Source organism: Puma concolor, chromosome B4, assembly GCF_028749965.1.
Source record: "Puma concolor isolate L17-30 chromosome B4, mPumCon1.1.hap2, whole genome shotgun sequence".
Classification (NCBI taxonomy): domain Eukaryota; kingdom Metazoa; phylum Chordata; class Mammalia; order Carnivora; family Felidae; genus Puma; species Puma concolor.
Window position 1 is genome coordinate 67,600,682 of NC_141673.1, and position 21,789 is coordinate 67,622,470.

A 21,789-nucleotide genomic window follows, 5' to 3' on the forward strand; every position below is an offset into this window, starting at 1 on the left:
CTATCTATCTATCTATCTATCTATATCTATCTATCTATCTATCTATCATCTATCTGTCTATCTATCTACTAGCTCTCCCCAAATATCCCTTTTAAGTAAAGTCAGGTCTAGGTGCCTGGTTATGTTCATTTTTGTGTGGCAGAGGCAATATAAGTGTCCATTAAACCCCATTTCCTTTTCTACTAGGCACAAGCATTTTACTTCCCAGCCACCCCTGCAGTCAGGTGGGACCATGTGACTACACACCTGAATTCAGTCTAAGGGAATGGGGTGAAAATGATGTACTTCACTTCCAGGCTGGCCCCGGATATCTCCAACAGGTCCACCACAGTTCTCCCTTATCTGAGGCCCATAGATTGGACAATTACAAGGCAACTGGTGATGGTGGAGCCACAAGATACAAGCCATGTCGTTCCATGATTTCAAGGAGCAGATAGCCCACCCACTGGCCCCAACCAACCCACTACACCTGACTTATATGAAACATAAGTCTTTATTATGTTAAATCACTGAGATAGTGGTTTTGTTAGCCTACTCGATTAACACACCTTATATTTATCAACAGTGGTAACATAATGAAAAGAACCCATGGACTTAGTTCCAGAACTCCAAGATACAAATCTTGGCTTGACCACTCCCCCCACATACTCGGTGATTGGCTCTAGAGTATACTCTATACCCTTTCCCAATTGCAGGTCTATCACATTCTCTTCTTCCTCATTATGGAGCCCTCTCTACTCTTCTGTGCCTCAAGACTTCTGTGAGGCATTCTCTGACTTCCCTCCCATACATATTTATTTCTTTGTTCCTAATGTGGAGTATACTCCTCCATTTTAGCATCTATTACATTTAACTGCAAATATTTGTTGACCTATGTTTCCAAAGACTGAGTTCTTGAAACACAGACAATTCCTTTGGGATCGCTGACTGCCAGCAGTTAGTTTTAGTGCCTGGCACATAGCAAAAACTAAATATATATTAAAGGAATGATTGTCACTTATGACCTTAAAGTGAGTCATTTATTTTTTAAGTCTATAAAATTGTACAGAATTGTTGTGATAATGAAATAATGTGATTTGTAGATTATAAATAGGTTCTAATGGTAACATAGTTTATTCCTTCTCATCTTTCTCAAATTCATCTTAATGCTTCGAGGTAGCTCTGTCCAATAGAAAAATAAGCAAGCCACATATATAATTTAATAATTTTAGCAGCCATATTTAAAAGTGAAAAAAAGTAGATGAAATTAATTTTAATAATGTATTTAACCCTATATGGTTACTTGGGTGGCTCTGTCAGTTAAGCCACCGACTTCACTTCAGATCATGGTCTTCTGGTTTGTGAGTTTGAGCCCCCATCGGGCTCTGCACTGACAATTCGGAGCCTGGAGCCTGCTTCAGATTGTGTCTCCTTCTCTCAGTCCTTCCTCCGCTCACAGTCTCTCTCTCTCTCAAAAATAAAAACATTAAAAAAAAATTTAAGAACAAAGTAATGTATTTAGTCCTATATATACCAAATGCTGCTCATTAGCTATTTGACATTTTGTTAATTCAGTCTTCCAAACCTGGTGTGTGTGTGTGTGTGTGTGTGTGTGTGTGTGTGTGTGTGTGTGTGTGTGTTACAACACATCTCTATTTGGACTAGCCACATACAGAGAGTTCAGCAGCCACATATGGCTAGTGGCTCCCGCAAATTGGACAATGCGGCTGCAAGGCCTACTTCAGATAGCACCTTGTCCTTGAAGTCAACCTGACGATCTCTCAAGCAGCATTAGTGACTCCTCCTCAATGCCCTCTCAAGCCCCCTATCCATGCTACCTTGAAACCTACAAGTCAAGCTCCTTGACGAATTCCAGATTGTTGCCTGAGAATTTGCTCTCACAGCGATTGTCTGGCATACAACGATCGGTTATTAAATGTCGGGGTAATTAATGAACCCGTGTGCAAAGAACCCCGTGGGAGGCCGAGGGCCGGGACCGAAAATGGTCAGTCAGGGAGCCGGCGCGGGTGGGCGGCCACCGTAGGCGGGATCCGGCGTCCCGGGGCGGCGGGCGCGGAGGTCCCCGGCTCTATCGGCCTGAGCGATGGGGGGCGTGGGGGCCACGGTCCACCCCCGCCCCCGCCCCCTCCCCCTTGCCGCCGCCGCCGCCGAGCCCCGGAAGCGGGCGGGGATTTCCTGTGCCCGCCCCACCCGCGCCCGCCCGGCCGCCGTCTCCGCCCGTCGCTGGCTCAGCAGCCCGCGGCTCCGACGAAGCGGAGGGCGGAGGGGAGGGGCCGGCGGCGCCCAGGAGGGAGGCACGGGCCGCAGGCCAAGCCGACCGGGGTGAGTGGGGCCGAGCAGCAGTTAGTCGCGGCTGGAGGGAGGGACGCCCGGCTTCCCGGGAAGGCGGGTGGGGGCCCAGTCACCCACGGGGCGGGGAGGAGGATCGACGCGGCCTCCGGTCGCTGCCTTAACCGGGGGGTTGGCCCCACTGACATTCTGTGTCCGGCCTTCGCCCAGGCTTCCCCGTCCCCAGCGTCGCTGTCAGGCCCCGCGGTTCCCACCGCTGTCACTCGGGCACAGGTTACCCCGTGGCTCCTTTCTCTTGACTTGCTCTTGCCCCAGTTCACGGGAAACCTGTTTTCTGACCTCACTTCCCCTGCCCCGGCTCAGCCTCTCGGATTCTCTGAAATCTGACCCTCTCCAGGGGCACTGTGACAAGAAGAAGGGAAGAAGCAACCTTACTCCGGAGCAGGCGCCCGTCCCGCCCATGCCCCACCCGGGGCGGAGGGCAGGGTTCTCTGACAGAACGGGAGAGACACGTCCTCGTGCCCTTGGGCCACTCATTTTGATACACCGCCTTTTCCCTATTCAACAGCGCCGGCTGCAAAAACTTCTGCAGGTGGCTTGAGACCCGGATATGTGAGGAAAAGTGAGAAATGCAAGCCCTAGAACCCAGACTCCAGTAGGCCTGGGAACATCCTGGAGCCAGGAGAAACCTGGTTAGGGCTGACACCTTAACTGCCCAGGTGCTGTCTCTGAGAGAGTGAACATGTAGGAAATGCAGTGTGAGGATAAGTAGCCACCCCCTTGCTGCTGAGATTTTTGCCAGCACTTACACAGGTTTTCTGTGGAAAGTAGTCTCCAGTAGTCTGGAGAGGCTCACAGCTAGCCCAGTAAGCTCTGCAGAAGGAGGCTTCCCGTCAAGGGACTGTGCTGCTGGGGGGATGGAGAAAGGAGTTTGAGACAGGTGTTCAGATAGTAGCCGTAGGTAAAGCCCTGAGGGAGGATGTTCAAAAGGAGCTTGAGAAACAAGGAAGACCTCCAGTGAAGGGAGGGAATTGGCACCTTATATGTTAAAAACGAGGCAAATACAGGGGCTGGATTCAGAAGAGAAAGCTAAAATGGAAGTTTCCCTTTAATTGCTTTATGGGGAATTTTCCTTTCTCATGAGAAGTCTCTGAAAAGGAAACCTCCTAAGCTGGGAATCAGTCCAGGATGCTCCCATGAGGCCCTGAGACTCCTTTGGACTTCTGAGATGAAAGGATAATTTGTTCCCTTCCTGTGCATTGGGCTTAGGGTTGTCACCTACCTCTTCTGTCAAAGACAGATAGGCAAGAAAATAAATGACATCTGTCATTACCTATCCTGGGCTTCTGGGTTCTTGCAAATGTCATTGAATGGGTATGAGTGAGCCAGGATAGTTCACCAAGGTTCTGACCTGTTTTTGGAAGCCTTTCATTGGCTCTGACGGCTTCGGTACTGAATAAAAATCACACCACACACACACACACACACACACGCACACACACACACACACACACACTGATGTTGCCAAGTAGAAGGGCTCTCTGTGCCATCTCATAGACTGTTTGTCTGCGAGGAGGCAGGGAATCCCTTGTCAACAACACGTGAGACCTGCCCTGACCCCTAAGATGTCCAGAGAGGAGAAAAGCCCACAGCCTGGTCCTATGCACCACAGGATTATTATTAAGAATTTTTGTTATCTAACCCAAATCTCTTCTTTTGGCAATCAAGAGAATAGACCTGTACACAGAGATAGAAACCACTTCTGTTTTCTCCTAGACAGGAGAAAACTATATCTGTTGCTTTTAACTTTTTCCCAATGGCCATATTTCCCATCTCTTTCTCCACTTTTGTTTCTTCTGATGGAACATACTCTGGCTTCTTCACACCCTTCTTTAAAATTGAATATATTTTGCTAATGAGATCTGACTGGATCTTTCCTGTCTCAGGTTCTTTCTTATGTTTCAACTCATAGGACTTTGAATTCACCGTGAGGTCATATTAGCAGCAACTATTTCCCCTTTATCCACTTTTGGTTCAAACACTTTCTCTTCTTTTTTACTTTTCTCCATCAGACATCGACTCCTCGTTGACTAACAATTTCTCCTATCTGTCAGGGTTGCTTGGGAGTTTTACCCCTGCTTTCTGAGTTATTGGTCTTTGTACCACATTTATTACCAGTTCTCATTTTCTGCATCAGAGTGAGAGGTTGTGTCCCTTTGTTGAAGCTTAAGTGAGGTGTCATTTGGTTTAGTCTCATAAGGGAGGTGTGTGCTCCTGACACACACATACCTTTGCCTGGGACTGCCACCTATAGTAGTCATTTCATTCTGAACCAATTGATGAGAATGGATTTGTGGCAGAAAATCTTACATGTGATTATATCCATTTTTGTTGAGTGGAAGTCAGTGCATATTCTTTCCTGCATGTGTCCAGATTGCTTACTTTATTGTATTTTCAGTGGTTGAAATGAAATGAATAGCTTTTGAATTTCCAGGATTGTTCTTTTTTTTTTTTTCAAATGAAGTTCTTACAGCCATCAGGGATATTCTGTATCTACCATGAGGTCCCCAAAATAACTGTTAGTGACTTTGCTATTTAGCACCTGCTCATTTCTTAATTTCTCCAAGAAGCCTGGCCCAGGCTTAGTTGATTGGAACACACCAAGCTTTTAAAATTCATCTTCCATCAAGCTTCTCGTACCCAGTTTCATCTTTTATCCCTAGGGCTGTTTTCCATAACTCCCTTAGGAGTATTACCCCTTTACATTTTTAATGGGCACAGCTGATAATGAATTTGTTTCAGGTCACAATTTGGGTTTGCAGCAAAGATGCTTTCAGAACAAACAGCAGTCCTGGGGACAGGATGGGAGTCAATGAATGTCCAGCTGGATGGAACAGAGCCTCAGGTGGAAAGGGGAAGTCAAGAAGAGGGGCCATGGAGAACAGCACCAGGGCCACTGGAGCACCTGTGCTGTGACCTTGAAGAGGAGCCACAGTCCCTTCAGGAGAAGGGTAAGAGCCTGGAGGGTGTGTGTGTGTGTGTGTGTGGGTTTGGGTAGCGGGGAGGGGAGAGCACAGTACAAAGAGTAGTCTCTTAATCTATGTTGAAAGCAGAGTTAAAATCCCCAAATTGCCATGGACTGAACACCATAACCAGTACCAGGACTAGTCCATTCTTCCTGCGCCCTGGTCACAGAGTATAAGGAGCTCCTGGGTTCTGTAAACCATGAAACTGGGTTTCTCCCGTTTCTTGCATAATCATTCCCTCCACATGCTGCAAGTGCATGGTTAGTGGTATTGTATGTGGGAGACAAAGGAAGTGACAACAGCTCTGATTACTGTTGAGAACATACCCAGTGAGATGCACTTTACTAGGTGAAAATTACATTCAAATAATACAAATTCAAACCACAGCTAGTCCAGTAGAGATGGCTGACATATAAGTTCTACTAAAACCCACTCCATCCTCCTGCAATAAACTTGCAGAATATTTTGAGTAAAGGTCTCTTCCACTAGGTGTATGCATTTGAATTTTATCAGTGGGCAAAAATACAGGACAGTGTGACCCTTAAGCTCCTTTAACATGGGGCCCAGTCTCTTATTGGGAAAGGGTGGATGGTCCATCTCTAGTGGTTCCTCTTTCCTCTCTTCAGCTCAGTCGGCCCCCTGGGTTCCTGCCATTCCCCAGGAGGGGAGCACCGGAGATTGGGAGATGGCAGCTGCACTTCTTGCGGCAGGATCACAGGTGGGCCGTGTGCTTCCCTTAGCCTCTCCCAGGGTCTCATCACGACTGCCTTTCTGTAGCCTCAGCATCACCCTATTGATTTGTTATTTCGCATGATCACTAATAGTATCCCCATCTTATAACTGAGCAGATTCTTTCCTTTCCAAGGGGCTCATCATACCCTTGAAAAAGTGAGTGGAGGCTTGACAAGAAGAGGGTGAATTCCTAGAGGTTAATTTGTTTTTAATGGATGGTTGTGCTATGGTTAATTTGTTTTTAATGGATGGTTGTGTATTGTTTTAAGAACAATTTATTAATGTCTTTTAAGAAAAAAAATCTGGAAAGATTAGGAAAAGATGACCTGAAGGAAGTTTGGAAGAACATAAAATAGTCAGGACTGGGTGGACAGTGGAGCATTTATGGAAAAAAAGAGAAAACAGAAAGATGTAAAGAGGGGCAGAGCCAGAGAGATTTAGATTCAGAAGGCAATGGAAGAACCACAGAAGAACTACACTCCCAGAATGCTTACCACACTGTGGTTCTCTAAACGCTTTACATATATTAACCCATTTAACCCTGAGAGAAACTCAATTATGCCCATTGTACAGATGAGAAAATAGGGTAGGATAAGATTGAAGCACTTGTGTATGACCAAACTGCTAATAAGTGGCAGAGCCAGGAGTCATTTGGCTCAAGAATCTGGGCTTCTAGCCACCATACTATGCTACCTCAAAAGATAGGGATATGGCATGATGGGTGGAGGGCGAGAAAGAATGTTTCATCTATATGATTTTGTGCTGATAGAAAAGGAAAGGTCAAGTGGAGGAAGGAGATGTTAGTACCCAATTTCTGCAATGAAAAAAATAAGGCAAGTGGGAAGCACTGGGCAGACACCATAATTAAACAGAGGGAGCAATGAGCAATGAGGGAGCGTGCCTCCAACTTGCCATGGTCCCAGTGGGAAACTCCTCAAGAGACATTATCCTTACTCACTCACTGACCATTACTTTTACACCTCTGTTCATTTACCCTTCACCAAAACTGTATGCCCTATCTCTGGGAAATTCTCTTTCTAGATGCTCCTGTTCCTCTCTCCTCTACTATCTCAGCATTTTATACTGAGATCACATTTTCCTTAACGAACAATTACTAACAGATGATGCTACATTTTGTTTCAGGGCCTGGTAACCATCAAGGATGTATCACTGTGCTTCTCTCAGGAGGAGTGGCGGAGCCTGGATCCTTCTCAGACAGACTTTTATGGAGAATATGTCATGCAGGAAAACTGTGGGATAGTGGTCTCTCTAAGTAAGCATAATCTTCCCTAGCCACTTTTATAAGATTATACTCTGGGAGGATGGAGCCATCTGCTCTAGAGCTGATGCTCTAGAGTGTCTGTCTAGGGTACTTTCCCTGGCTGGCAGTATGTGTAAGCTTTCACCAGAGAAAGAGCATGAAGCCTAATTCAAGGAAAATGGAAGTGAGGTGTCATTTTTTATTTTTATTTTTTAATTTTTTTTAACGTTTATTTATTTTTGAGACAGAGAGAGACAGAGCATGAACAGGGGAGGGGCAGAGAGAGAGGGAGACACAGAATCTGAAACAGGCTCCAGGCTCTGAGCTGTCAGCACAGAGCCTGACGCGGGGCTCGAACTCACGGACCGTGAGATCATGACCTGAGCCGAAGTCGGACGCTTAACCGACCAAGCCACCCAGGCACCCCGAGGTGTCATTTTTTAAAAACAACAGCAAAATAATGCTGAATTGTGGAGAAGAGAACTTTAGGCTCACCTTGGTTGGGTATTGGGAGATTCTTAGAAAGCAGAGAGGACATTTAAGTGATAGAACTGAGTCCTTGGAAACTCAGCGGCCATCTAGGGTAAGATGGGAGTCTGGGGGTAGGACAGCTCTAGTAGGGCTAAATAAGTGAAGTTAAACACAGTTGTGCTAGTATTTGAAATTCGAGTGGAATTTGAGTAGAAGAGAACAGACACACTAGGGAAGAGAATGTGATTTTCTAAAAGAAAGAAGAGGGACTTAAGAGAAATCACATGGGGGCTTGGGGAGAGAGGCCTATATCTGGCCTTCTTTTATCTTCAGTTCCAAGGAGTAATCTAGGAAATAGCTTTTTGTCAGAAATAGATAATTACAGTTGAACTCATTGACATCTCTGTTTTCCTTTCCCATGGGCAGGATTTCCAATTCCCAAACTGGACATGCTTTCTCAACTAGAAGGAGGGGAAGAACAATGGGTCCCTGACCCCCAAGACTTAGAGGAGAGGGACATCCTGAGGGTCACATATACAGGTAAGAACCTACAATAGACTTTCAGCCACTTCCTTCACCCCTCTTGGAGTGTCATCATTACATGTCCGTCTAATCCCTCCTCTGCTCAGCGAGTTACGGAGTCAAAAAGTATAGAGATATTTTTCTTCAACAGCAAGACAGTGTAGCAGAAAGGTTTAGAAGGTAGGCTCTAGAGCCAAACTTTGTGGATTGTAATCTAGGACCACACCTGGGGGACCTTGGCAAAGAAATTCACCCCTCTTTGGGTTCCTCATCCATATATTACTGTGAGATTTAAATATGTTAACATAGTAGAACAGTACCAGGCACATAATAAGCACTCAATAAATGTTAGTTGTTGTTGTTGTTATTGTTGATGTTATTGTAAATGCTTTCCAAAATGTCTCTTGTATTGCTGACAGGTGGTCACTCAGCCAGTGAGGATTGCAGCACATTTCTTAACTCTCTCCACCTATGCTCATAATAATAAATAAATAGCAACAATAGCATAGACCATTTACTAAGTGCTCACTATGTGCAGGTACTCTACTGTCTATCTTATAACATTTATCTTATAATTATTCCCATTTTACAGAAGAGAAAATGAAGGCTTACAGAAGTTAAGTGGGAAAGCTGAGATTCAAAATTGGGTAATCTGCTTCCTAAGTCTAGGCTTTTAACCTCTGCACCTCTTGCACTGTCTTATACAACATTAGAGCCTGTTCTCTCAGCCCTTGTGGGGTAAGGTTTAGGCCCTAACAGGAATCATACTACCTCACCTATGACTTGGGTCCTGGGGTACTCTCTTGTGACTCCCCTCTTGGGGTTGGTATTTTCCCTTCTCCACAGGAGATGGCAGTGAGCACGAGGGTGATACCCCTGAACTAGAAGCAGAACCTCCCAGAATGTTATCTAGTGTGTCTGAAGATACTGTTCTCTGGAACCCAGAGCAGGATGAGAGCTGGGATTCCATGCCCAGGAGCTCCAGAGGAATGCTCCTGGGTCCACCTTTTCTTCAGGAAGATAGCTTCTCAACCCTTCTATGTAGCACAGAGATGGATTCCCTGTTAAGACCGCACACATGCCCCCAATGTGGGAAACAGTTTGTGTGGGGCTCCCACCTTGCCAGGCACCAGCAAACACACACTGGGGAGCGGCCCTACAGCTGCCTCAAGTGTGAAAAGAGCTTCGGGCGAAGACATCACCTGATCCGGCACCAGAAAACCCACCTACATGACAAGCCCAGCAGGTGCTCTGAGTGTGGCAAGAATTTCCGATGCAACTCCCATCTAGCCAGCCACCAGAGAGTGCATGCGGAAGGCAAATCCTGCAAGGGCCAAGAGGTTGGAGAGAGCCCTGGGGCTAGGAAACGGCAGCGGGCCCCACCAGTGCCAAAGTGCCATGTGTGCACTGAGTGTGGGAAGAGCTTTGGCCGACGGCACCACCTGGTGAGACACTGGCTGACCCATACTGGGGAGAAGCCCTTCCAGTGCCCTCGCTGTGAAAAGAGCTTTGGCCGTAAACATCACCTGGACAGGCACCTGCTGACCCACCAGGGACAAAGTCCCCGGAGCAGCTGGGACAGAGGGACATCTGTCTTTTGAGATCTGTTTCTGCTGCAGCTGTGTCACATCTATCAGCAGCTGGTGCTACCAGGAGTCTCTCCCAGAGCTGCCCCTCTCCTGCACCCCAATGGCCAGAATCATGAGCCCTGGCTCCATGCCTGGAAAGATGAGGTTCCAACATTGGCCAGACATTTCTCACCAGTTCTGTGAGATACCACACAAGATGAGTCCTTTGGGCAAAACTTTAGGAAACAGTGCTTACTACATGGGCTGATATTCAGCCTGAGCCCATTCTCAAGGGAGTTTATTACTGAGGTCCAAGCCGAGTGGTTGGAGCCTATGCTATCCCAGTTAAATATTTGAGTACCACCTTTGTATACTGTAACTATTATATCCTCTCTCTATATATAGAGAAAGACCATATTAGCATATTAAAGGCTCTGAGAACTTTCTGGGTACAGGGAATTGTTAAGCCTCTTTTAATGCAGTGTTTCCTAAATTTATTTGACCTCAGTATCCTTTCTATCTTACATCCCACAGAACTGGTGACTCCATGAAACACACTGGTGAACACTGGGTTAGAGAGTAATGAGGAAACAGGAAAGAAATAGTGATCAGGTACCCAGAGTCCCCCTTTTTTTTATCCAAATGAAAGCTGAGGGGCAGACCTCATTCCTGTGTGGGTCCATCACCCTTAACCAGATCATCGAAATACACATCCACACCTCTTACCCCTACCTCCTGAAAAATAGAAACAAGAACCTTTTCACCCCCTATTCCTACTCTCTTCATCCTCTTCATACATATATCCAGCTGAGAGATCACCCTACATACAATGCTAAGAGATGGACTTATACCCGCAAGTAACCCAGGCCCACACGGAAGAAAAAACTTTATCCCCTTGAACAGACCCCTCTTCTCTTATCTGTGTCTTTATGTGTCTATGTGTATCTGTGTGCAGGGTCTTTGAATTCAGAGAGCATGCAAAGTGCAAACTGTACAAGCTAGATTTTCTAGGGGCTGTTTTCTGGGGATGAGGGTAGTAGGGATTGTATGGGAGTTTTTGTTTTGTTTCAAGATAGGAAGTAAGCTGAGCAATTAAGAGAGCCCTCATGGAAAGGGTTAAGTGATGGGTTAAGTTGTGGGAGTTGAGATATAATGTCTTCCCCAGTATTAGTGAGATCAAGACAAACGTGGATATATATGTCTAGGTCTGACTCTCCTGGCCACAGATTCTTTTGGCCTGGGAGGAGAAAGAAAGACCCATCCTCAGTGAGGTGAGCTGTTTCTTGTTGATTTCAAGTAAGTTGCATATAGAAGCTTAGTGCTTAGTGGGTTTCTTTGTCTTGTTTTAGTGCTGGGAAATTAGGGCAGGAATCACAGTGCTTGCAGGTTGTTGTCATCATTCTTATTTGACCTTGATTGCCTCATCAAGGAGACAGTTTTTCTTGGGGATCTCATTCTCCCAGAAACAGAACTTGAGGGAAACTTGAGGGAAACTTGGTTTAGCTTTTCAGCTGATGCAGGGTAATGCATTGGGTTTTCTTCCCAATTCTGGACAGGTATCCACACTAAGACTCTTAACTCCAGGACTTACATAAGTATTCTAACATCTGTTGGTTGATAAGTTGGTCATTGTTTTGCTTTATTGATAATGTGTTAATACCAAGCTTATAATTTAAAAATGATCTTGTATGTAAGAGCAGTTTGGGGTTAGGGAGAGAAAGGAGCAAAGTGGATGAAAGTGGGGTAGTTTCTCTTTAATGCTTAGACTCTGGTTTGTCCTTAACTTATTTCTCAACCACAATTGGTGGAATTATCTAGAGAGGCAAGAGGAAGTAAGCTGCAACGGTCTAGTTTAATGACTGTCCCATTTGCTTAGGAAAAACTGGGTGAATCACAGCTCTTCAGAGTTCTGGACCCAGATGGAGCTGAAAATAGGGCCATTTTGTTGACTTGGCTTCTTAGAGTGTATATGAGTTGAGCAGCCGAGCCCCTGCCTCCCTTCTGGTGCTCAGAGCAGCCTTCCTTCTTTGCTTGGAATGTACTGTTCTTGCTTACGTTCCTAGTAATAGAGCAAAATGGCCAGCCCTTTATAAGGTCCTCAGAGAAAGGAACATTTTAGGATTAGTATTAGGAGATACCCCAGGGACTAGGAGAGTATTGGATTCCAGTGGTAAAACTGGGCTATACCATTTCTTTTACCCTCCCACTACACCTCATTCATTAATGCAGATCAGCTCTATGTAAGCAATGGTTCAGAACCTATTTTAGATCATAGACCCTTTTGAGAATCTGATAAAAACCAGAAACTCACTTTTTGAGAATAACAGACATTAGCAATTCACTCTGCTTTATATATACATTTAGCAGGTTCAGAGCCTATCCATGGAATCACTAATCTGGGATCATAGGGAGTTACCCTGACCCAGTATGGTCGTTATATATTTGTGTCAAGAATTACAGGGCAAGGATCGCTAAGTATTTTAAGGACTAAGATATCAGAGGCAATAGGGGATAAAGACAGAGTCTAGTCTTTAATGACTACAAGAGTATTGCTTACATTCTACTTATATTTTTTAAAACGATGACATGCTAACAAATCCAGCTCCTCACAAACTTTGTTTTAAAGACCTGTGGGAGGTGACTCCCTGTACTATCAGATTACACCTCTTAATAACCAAATGTTAACCTCCAGCCTTTGATCTGTTTTAGTAAATGTAAGGAGAGTAAGCGAAGCCCCCAAAGTGTGGGGGCAGTCGTAATACCCAAATGAAAGGCATCATGGAGTCTAAGGGCCTTCTGCAGAAAGGACATCTTAGGGCATTTCTGGTATACCACTGTCTTCTCTACCTCGGTCCAACACCACTTCCCTTGGATGAAAAATAAAATAAGCAACAGCCATCAGATGGGTGAATAGATTTGAATGATTTGTCCCATAGGGAATCAGTCTCAAACTCCCATCTTTCTCCCAACTTGCTTTGCCACGTGTCCACCCATCCCCTTTAAATAAAAAAAACTGTCTCTGTGTTCTCTCTGGGCAAATGTAAAATGGCGAAGTCCATCTTCAGAAACCTGTCACCTTTTCTTTCTGTGGTGCCTCTACCCTGTTCAGGGCCCAAGTGTCCTCCCTTTCTATTCCATCAAAGTATGTCTTCAAAGAATCCCTTACACTGGAGGAGATAACTCAAAGTATTAGCTTTTCCCAGAGTCATTTACATTTTAAGCCTTAGCTCTGATAGTAGAAGTGGAAAGAAAAAGTTTTCCCTTGTTTAGCTCCTTCCGGGAGCTAAAGGGGTGATAATTTGTGACAAAGTCCTTTTCTTTCCAGCACTTCTGCACTCAAACCACTGTTTCCTTATTTCCATCAAGGGCAAGGTGAGCCCTGACTCAGAACCAGAGATGCCAGAAGATATGTTCTTTCCATTCCTATTCAGATGAATGCACTGGATGGGGGTGAGTGAGGCTGGGCAGTAACAGAAAAGTGAAATCTATTCGCATATACCCCTTAGAGATCCTGAGCTGGCAAAATTTCCTTCTATTCCTGGAGTGCTATATTAGGCCTTGGGTCTCAAAAGGTGGTCTCTGAACCAGCAACATTGACATCGCCTGGGAACTTGTTTTAGAAATGCAAATTCTCAGGCTCCATCCCAAACAAACTGAATCAGACACTCTGGGAGTGGAGCCCAGCAATCAGTCTTCACTTGCCTTCAAGAATATCTGATGTATACTAAAGTTTGAGAATCACTGGCTAGGAGATTCAAGTTCCACTTCAATCAGTGGTACCTCACCCTCTTCAAATGGGGAGAGAGGGAGGGAAATCTTTAAACCCCTGCTGCCACATTTATTTTCTGCAACCTCTCCAGGCTAGTTTCTCTTCATTTCTGGTTCCCTTGAGTCCCAAGGTCTTCCCGCACCCTTAAATCGGTGAAAGGACTGGGTTAGGCAACAATTTTAGAAATTGTGTGTTTGGGGGTGGGGGGCAACTACCAATGTGCCGTGACTTACTGGGGCTAGAGCTTCTAAAATGGGCCCTGAGGATTCACGGGTCCAGAAATCTGAAAGGATAAAAAAGAGAAGATACCTCAAAGAAAGGAAATCCAATGTAAAACTGAAAAACCAACATCCAAGGAAATGGTCCTCCTTTGCTAGTTAGTGGTCCTTCTCCAGGCCTAATAAGTTGCCCTGGAGGCTTGCAAGGTGGATATTTAGCACAGGATAGAGGGTAAGGCCAGCTCTCCCAAGCCCTTAAGGAACCAAGTTTTCCAACCTCACAATTGCATTGGAGACCAGTGAGGTACCATGCAAGGGATTTCTAACCATGAATTGGCATACCCTATGGACAAGGGCAACAGAAGTACTGGAGAGTCCCCAGGACACAAGAAAGAACCAGGCTCATTTAGTAATATGTGACAGAAGTGAGATTTGAACCCAGACTCCATTTACCAGGTAGAGTTGTAATCAATTAAGCCATGGCACCTGTGTCAAAAATGCATTTCCTGCTTGAAGATTCTGTCCAATTCAGGCTGCAAGAAGGGGCCTGTCTTGCAGGCCCTGGTCCTGTTACCTCTAGCTCCTCTCCTAACCAAACTCATGAGGACAGACTGAACTAAAATGACCGCTCCTGTGGGGCTCTCCAAGGTCAAAAGGTTGGAGTGAACCTAAGTCTCTTTGGAGGTGATCAGCTCCTCTCTCCAAGGTGGAGAGGGTTAGCTACAGTTTTCTTCAACTCCAGTCTTCAGGGTCTCTCTCTCTTGCTTTTCCAGTTACTGCCTTCATTTTCCCAATAAATGGAGCTCCTCCTCCATTCTTCACTCCCATTTCTCTTTTTCAGTTGGTTTGGTTTAGTAGCTTTTCGTTTTGTTTTGCCTGGGGAATGCTTCACCTTCCTAAGGATATATGTTCTTCCTAATCCCTATCCTTCTCTTTCCATCATAGTTATTGTCTTTAGGCTTCTAGCTAGTTCCGTTCCACCATGAGCCCCTCCATCCCTCTGCCTGTTGTCCAGTTTGTCAGCTGTAAGCCTACAAAGCAGGGTCAAGTACTCATACTTCCCACTTTCTTCCCTCCAGTCCTTGGCTTGGCTCTAGCAGCTTAGCTGCCATCTTACCACCCTGCATCTCTTTCTCTCTCTCACCCTTCCCCACATCCTAGCCTGGCTAAGAGGTTGTCCATACTGCCAAGTCCAGGCCCTACACTCCATTCCCTACAGGCTCTTCTTCCCTAGATTTAGCTTCCAAAGTGGGTTTCTACTTTTTGCTACTTTAATTTACTCAATCTCTTCCTGTCTTTTGTGGCTCCTGAGAATCCCTCTCAATTTTATAAGCCATTTTTGGCAATCTCACTATGTGCCAGGCACTGGCTCTTCCAGGCCTGGGAAATCAAGTGTGACCATGGTCCCTGTACTCAGCATGTTCCTCAACTGAGCCCTCCCCTGGCACCACTTTCCTGCCATGTCTCATGATACTGCACACCAAGGCACACTCTTCCAGGAAGTTTTGGGAGTGTATGCCCACTTGCCATCCAACACAACTGCTCTGTGCCTGCTGGATTTCTAGCTCTTGTCTGACTTGATTCCCTCTGATGGACTGTGAATTTCCCATGGGTTACCCACTGGGGACCTTTGTCTGTATCCTTAGGGGTCTCTAATATGCTCCCCATGGTCCCTGTCAGTTGAATAAAGGTCTTATTGGCTGTGTCACTGATTTCCTCTCTCAGTCCTCTCCTCTCCTCTTCCCTCCATTCTCAGCTCTTCTCTCATGATCAAAAGACTGCAACAGAGTGGGAGATACCAGACAGCTCTGGGAGGAGTCACACAGTCATGCGTGAGCCCCTTCACTGCTTCTCCCAAAAACATAAACCTTGAGATGCCACAAATTAGGCCTCCCCATCTCTCTCTTGGTGTCCTGGCTTCCAGATGTCCCTCCCCTGGTCTTCACCCAACCTGGAGCTGGGAAAAGGAGATTGCTGAGCAGGACTGGGCCTAGGGTAAGGCAGGTAAGGGTCTAGGGAGCAAATATAAGAAGGCCCTCCATCTTGGGGTCATTCAAGTGCTGACCCTGCTCTTGGGAGACCCTTAAAGTGCTGAACCCAAGTCTGGAAACTGAGGTGATGATGGTGACTATGAATTGACCCCCTAGGCAAATTTACAGTAATTGGAGATTTGGTGGGGGGAGCCAGAGGAGGCATGCACAGATGGGGTTAGGCAGGAACTGGGTCCACCAGACATACTCACCCTTGTGGATAAAGAGGATGAGCATATGGCAAAGGGGATCAAGAGAATAAGGTAAAAGAATAAAATTCGTGTGGGCGTAAACATGGGAAGCTGGCACGGACACCACTAGCCTCTGATCCACTGACACAACCTCCCACCTATGGAGCTTCATGGGACATGGGGAAGAGGGGAAGGAGCCTTTCCCCAGGCCTTGAGTGCATCCCAAAGGCTTTGCTCTTCCTCCGTGGGAGTTGCCTTAATGGAGCTTCAAGCCTACTGTTTAGGGGACAATCTGCCTCTGCAGCTTTCTGAACACCAGCCAGACTGTTTTGGCACCTACCTCGGTGCTTCAGGTTTCCCTATTTTCTTATGTTCACTCTTAACTTCCCACTGTCACTTGGAGTAATACTCTTGACAAGTCTGGTCTTTCTCCTAACCAGAAAAGGAGGAAGGAAGGAATTGACAACAGGGGGAGGAGAAACCCAGCCATGATTGTTCACTGAGGGCCCTGTTCTTTCTGCCAGCTCCAGTGGTCTATTGGAATCCTGACTTCCTCTCCTTACTCCCCTCTATCAGTGCCTTTCCCAGCCCCATCCACGGGCCTCATGCTGAACCTCCCCCCCCCCAGTCTTCAGTTCCTCTCTTCCAAATCCTTTGGCTTTTCTCTTTTTCAAACTCCCTTTCTGACATGGTGCCTCTACATTAATTTCCCAGAATGTCTTCTTGTCCTTGCTAGGCATTTCTAGCCCAACCACACTGCCTTGCCATTTCAGAGCTCCCCAGAGGAGCAGGGACAGGAGAGAGCTACTGCTTTGAGACCACTGACAAATGGAGATGCTTGCATGTTCTGAAAACCCCACAATGTGTTTAAGAACACCCTCCCCCACAAAAATCCTCTAAGTTACCAAAACACTCAATGTAGAAGTGAATCCTAACTTCTGATCTTTACCTACATCGAAAAGATATCTTGGAGAGTTACTGAGTAGATGATGAGACCCCATCTGACATCAATAATTGTAGACAAGAGAGCACTGGATTCACAGTTAAAAGTCAATTTCTAAAGTGCACATTTTCTAAACATTAGCTTTTTCACTTAAGATCTAAGAGACTGAGGTGAAAATGAAATGAAATAATGCATGCAAAAGTACAAACCATCTTATAAATGAAAAAACTATAACAACTACATGGAATTTTCTACTTTATTTTTGAACAAGTTACAATTCACTTGATTCTGAAAACAAATACAAAAAAAAAAAAAAGATATAGTAAAGAGTCTCATTTCTACGTATCCTCTGCCATTCCCATCATGTTCCCCTTACAGTAGAGAAGCAGTTTTTTTGTGTGTATCTTGCCAGAATTTTATACAATTACAAAGAGGTATATTTTCCTCCATTTTACACAAAGGGTAGTATGGTATACTCAATGTCCCAAATTGTTTTTTCACTTAACATATCTTTGGGAGCTTGTCATAATACATAGAGAATCCCCCCTTTTTACAGCTGCATGCTATTTCACTTTATGGAAGCTTCAGTTTAACCAGGCCCCTGGTAAAATTTAGATTATTTCCTTTTCTGTTACTGCAGTGCTGTACTGAATACGTTGGACATAAGTCTTTTCACAAATGCATTTACATCTAAAAGATAAAGTGGTTCTGCTGGGTCAAAGGATATTTGCATTTGTAATTGTAAAAGGGAAATACCCTCCATTTACACTCTCACTAGTGTTGTGAGTGCCTGTTCCCCCACAGCCTTACCAATGGAGTAGGTTCTCAAAACCTTTGAATTGATTAAAAATGTTATCTTATTGTTTTAATGTGCATCTCTCTTATGAGTAAAATTGTATCTTTTTCATATTTCTAAAGGCCATTTGTATTTTTTGTTAACTGTTTTATCAACAACCATTGAATAGTTGATGCAAAAGGGCATCTAAGCTTTGTTACAACTCTAAAGTCCAACAATTTTCTGATCATCATCATCGACTAGGCAGTTGAAAGCAAAGAATTGAGGTCAGCAATGTTCCATTTGCTCTGACTAAAGTTAAATACCCAAATATGGCACTAGAGTGTGAGCAGTGAGGAGTGGGGATTATGCTTTATCCATCTTTATTCAGCAAAGCACCCAGAATCTTGTAGGCATTTAGTTATTAGTGAACACTTGGGATGAGATTACCTATTCTTGGGAATTCCTTTCACAGAAGTACCCAGCTAGCATTATAATCTAGATAATCTGGATAGCTTGCCAATGAGTAAAGTCATTTCTTATATTTCATTGGAGTACAGCCACCCAAAAGCTTATGAATGAAAAATAATCTGTAGTGACCATTGATAGCTATTATAGTCAGGATCTGACACTTAATAAATTCAATAAATGTACTGACTGAATGGATGGAAATTTGCTTAAATGAAATCATCACAACACAAACAGAACTGTGATGGTTCTTAGGAAATCTAGAAAAATGTTTGCCCCTGTTTTGCATCCCATCTTAGGAGAAAAGGCATCTAGTTCTAGATCATCTGATTCTTTAGGTAAAAACTTTCCAGAACTATAAGGGCATCTGGGTGGCTCAGTCAGTTAAGCACTCAACTTCGGCTCAGGTTACGATCTCATGATTTGTGGGTTCGAGCCCCGCATCAAGCTCCACACTGACAGTGTGGAGCCTCCTTGGGATTCTCTCCCCCTCTCTCTGCCTCTCCCTGATTCACACTTTCTCTAAAATAAAAATGAAATAATAAAACCTCTCAGGACTATAAAGGGGCAATACATCTGGCTATCACAAGGACATCTGATTAACTTTGTTCCAATTGTGTTCAATAGACAATGTTTTTCACAGCCTCTTTTCAGATGGCTCCCTATTCTCTGATTCCGTTTGCTTCATTCTGCTACTCACAGACAATTCAAGAACACAATGAACCTAATTACAGCAGGGGGAAATTTCAAAGTTCAGATCATCTATAGATGAGATATACTTCAAGCATTTTACTATTAGCTTTGCATAGGTTTAAAGTGGTAATTCTTATTTAAGGGTGTGAGGGGGTGATTATTAGCATCACGTAAGCTTTCTTTTCTTCTTGTGTGGTTGTTTTGTTTTGTTTTGTTTTTTGTAAATACACATACTCTGTTCCCCCTTGTAGGCGATATCAGACTCTTGGCAAAAGCTTGGTCAGGTACACTCTGAAAAAGCTCCCCAGGTTGTCCCAACACCTTCCCACCTCCAACGATCACTCTCACCTCTTTTCAAGAATAAAAAGCACCTTCCCAGTTGTTCCCTTTCCCCTATTTGTTTGGCTTCAGTTGGAAACAGTGTCATTTCCCTGAACCAGCAACTTTGATGTTTACTTCCCTAGGGACCACTTCCGTGTCCTGTCATGACCTATGGCATGAGAACTACTCCTATGCTGCTCTTAACCTTTGCTTTCAGAACTAAAAGAAATCATACATTTGCTCCATATTTGATATATAGTGTTCAATGCCTGTTGTTTTTTAAGAAAAGCAAAAGACTTAGCTATTCATTAGCCTTCCCCATCTTATATTTCTGATAAGCATTCTATAAATCTTTGTTGTTTGTTTTGCATTCATAAATCTTGATAATATCCTCTCTTATAGTTAGTGCTTTCCCAGTTGATAACTCCTTTACTGAATTTTGGCCAGAAAAGCCTATGTCATGATATTTTAAGTACTTCTTATTTTACTAACACTTAAATCATCCTAGCCCAATTCCAATTCTTTTTTTACAGAGAAGGAAAACCAAGCTATGAACAGGTAAGTAACAACTCAGCCAAGGTCAGAGTGGCAGAACTTTGACTAGAATCCTGGTCTCATTAAGTACTGATCCTGTATAGTTTTCTGCTGTAGTCATTATTACATAATCACAAATTATTCATACTCATTAAAATCTCAGTAATGAGCACCTACCCTGTGCCAAGCTCTGTGCTAGATGCTTTCACACTCTCTTTAAATGAAGATTAACATATAAGACAAAGTTTTAAAGTTAAGATCATCAAGTCAAGCAAAAACTATAAACCCATTACAGTTTTGGGAGAAGGACCTTTTTCCTAAAAGGAATTTCAGTTAAGAACACTTTGGATCAGTGAGACCACTCAACTTAAAGGTTGTCTATTTTCTTGTCCCAACGATGCCCCCCACTTTGCTCTCTACATGCCCTTCTCCCCAAAACTCAATTTGGATTTGATAGGGTGTCTAACGTTAATTCAGTACTTCTATCTAATCTCATCAAGTTGCCGCTTTTCTACTACCTATTTCCTTTTTTCCTTCTGAAAGGCATTTTCCCAGGTCCTGAAGCAGGAATAGAATCCCAACATCTCCTTGTCTCTTCACCCCATATGCCTCTGCTATAGGTCTCACCTCACCACCCACCCTTACCCTTTCTTCCTGGTACAGCAAAGATGAAACAGACACAATGTAGTGGAAAGGTCTTGTGTATAGTTTTGTCCACTTCAGTGTGTGTGAGAGCTGCTCTCATTAGAGCCTAAGGGGAAAGGCATCTGTGCCTGGAGGAAGGGAAATTGCTCCCACACTACAGGCATCCGGCTGCATACGGAGGACTTTAAGCTTTAGTAGAAGTCTTTGTGCGAACAGCCCTTGGGTCATGCATGGGTCTTCCCCTGACCGCTAAAATTTAGGTCACTTTTAACCAAGGATGTCTTCTGGATGGTGCGTTTTACCAACGTCTCCTGGTCCTGCTGCTTCTCTTCCCTGGGCTTCGAGCTTGGCCTCTTCTCTCGGGTCCTAGGCCTGATGTCTTCCTTCATGGTCCGACCTCTCCCCTGGTACATCACCTTGGCCCTTGCTCCCTCCTTGGCTTTGGAACGCACCGAGTCCTTGGCTCTTGGCCTGACCTTCCTCATCCTCGTGTTTCCCTTCGTGCTCCGTCTCCATAATTCCCTGGCCTTCTTGGCCGCCCTGCGATGCGTGCTGCGCCTCCGTGGGCTCCGTGGCCTAGGAGGAGTCCTCCTCGAAGAGCGCACGCCCCCCTCCAACCTCGGGCGTCCCGGCTTTCTCTTTGGCTTTGGACTCTTCCAAACCCTGAAGTAGCCGGAGGCATCGCTACCGCTGACTCGGAGAAGCGTGCCCTTAACATCAGATCTGGGTGCTTCGCCTGAGTGGCGGCACTTCCGGCGCACTTCATAGCCAGCATTTCCGAGCTCCTTCTTGAGAGTGGCCAGAGTCAGCCCTTTGTGTGCTGTGATGGCTCGGAGCAACAACTGGGACACTTTGAGCACCGAGGGCGGACCCCGCCTTGGCGGTGCCCTGAGAGTTTTTTCCGTGGCCTGCTGGGTTTTAACTTCAGTGCCTTTGGATTCGCCAGTGGGCCCAGGTACCTCAGCCATGGCCCCGCTCCCGCCTCCGCGGGGCCACTGCTCTGGGCCTCCCCAGCCAAGGCGGGACCTAAAGCTGAGACTGGCTGGACCACGTCACAATGGCAAGGCCCCACAGAGATGTTCAGGTCCTGGTTAGGGAGCTGCCAGATCCCACCCAGGTAGGGTGTCCAATCAGACTTAACTTTCTTCTAGGTCTAAACCAATCCAGAACTTCAGTGCCTCTGCACCCATAAGAATCACCCTTAGGATCCCAGGGTGTGTTCGCCCCGCCCCTTATTGTGCTACCACTTCTTGACCTTGATCTCAACCATTTACTTAAGTTCACTATTTTTCCGTGGTCCTGAATACCATTGACCCACATTTCCCTAAGGTGA

At 45.1% G+C, this 21,789-nt stretch overlaps 2 protein-coding genes across 2 annotated transcripts; one reads left to right on the forward strand and one right to left on the reverse strand.

The window, feature by feature from the left end:
• Nucleotides 1–2,168: 2,168 nt before the first annotated feature.
• Nucleotides 2,169–17,929, forward strand: ZNF641 (zinc finger protein 641). The gene is made up of 6 exons (XM_086713552.1): nucleotides 2,169–2,322; nucleotides 5,092–5,300; nucleotides 5,942–6,033; nucleotides 7,191–7,320; nucleotides 8,206–8,319; nucleotides 9,148–17,929. Exons 2-6 carry the CDS (start codon nucleotides 5,117–5,119, stop codon nucleotides 9,900–9,902), a joined length of 1,275 nt encoding a protein of 424 aa, XP_086569678.1. The 5' UTR covers nucleotides 2,169–2,322; nucleotides 5,092–5,116; the 3' UTR covers nucleotides 9,903–17,929.
• Nucleotides 17,930–20,496: 2,567 nt separating this feature from the next.
• On the reverse strand, nucleotides 20,497–21,463 carry H1-7 (H1.7 linker histone). The gene is given in 2 exon segments (XM_025930506.2): nucleotides 20,497–20,685; nucleotides 20,687–21,463. Coding segments are annotated over 2 exon segments (783 nt in total). The 5' UTR covers nucleotides 21,425–21,463; the 3' UTR covers nucleotides 20,497–20,640.
• Between the last annotated feature and the right edge of the window lie 326 nt (nucleotides 21,464–21,789).

Coding starts and splice junctions, on each gene's coding strand:
- ZNF641 (XM_086713552.1), top strand. CDS start 5,117: ATGCTTTCAGAACAAACAGCAGTCCTGGGGACAGGATGGGAGTCAATG. Junction 5,301..5,941: donor ACAGTCCCTTCAGGAGAAGG/GTAAGAGCCTGG, acceptor TCCTCTCTTCAG/CTCAGTCGGCCCCCTGGGTT. Junction 7,321..8,205: donor TGGGATAGTGGTCTCTCTAA/GTAAGCATAATC, acceptor TCCCATGGGCAG/GATTTCCAATTCCCAAACTG.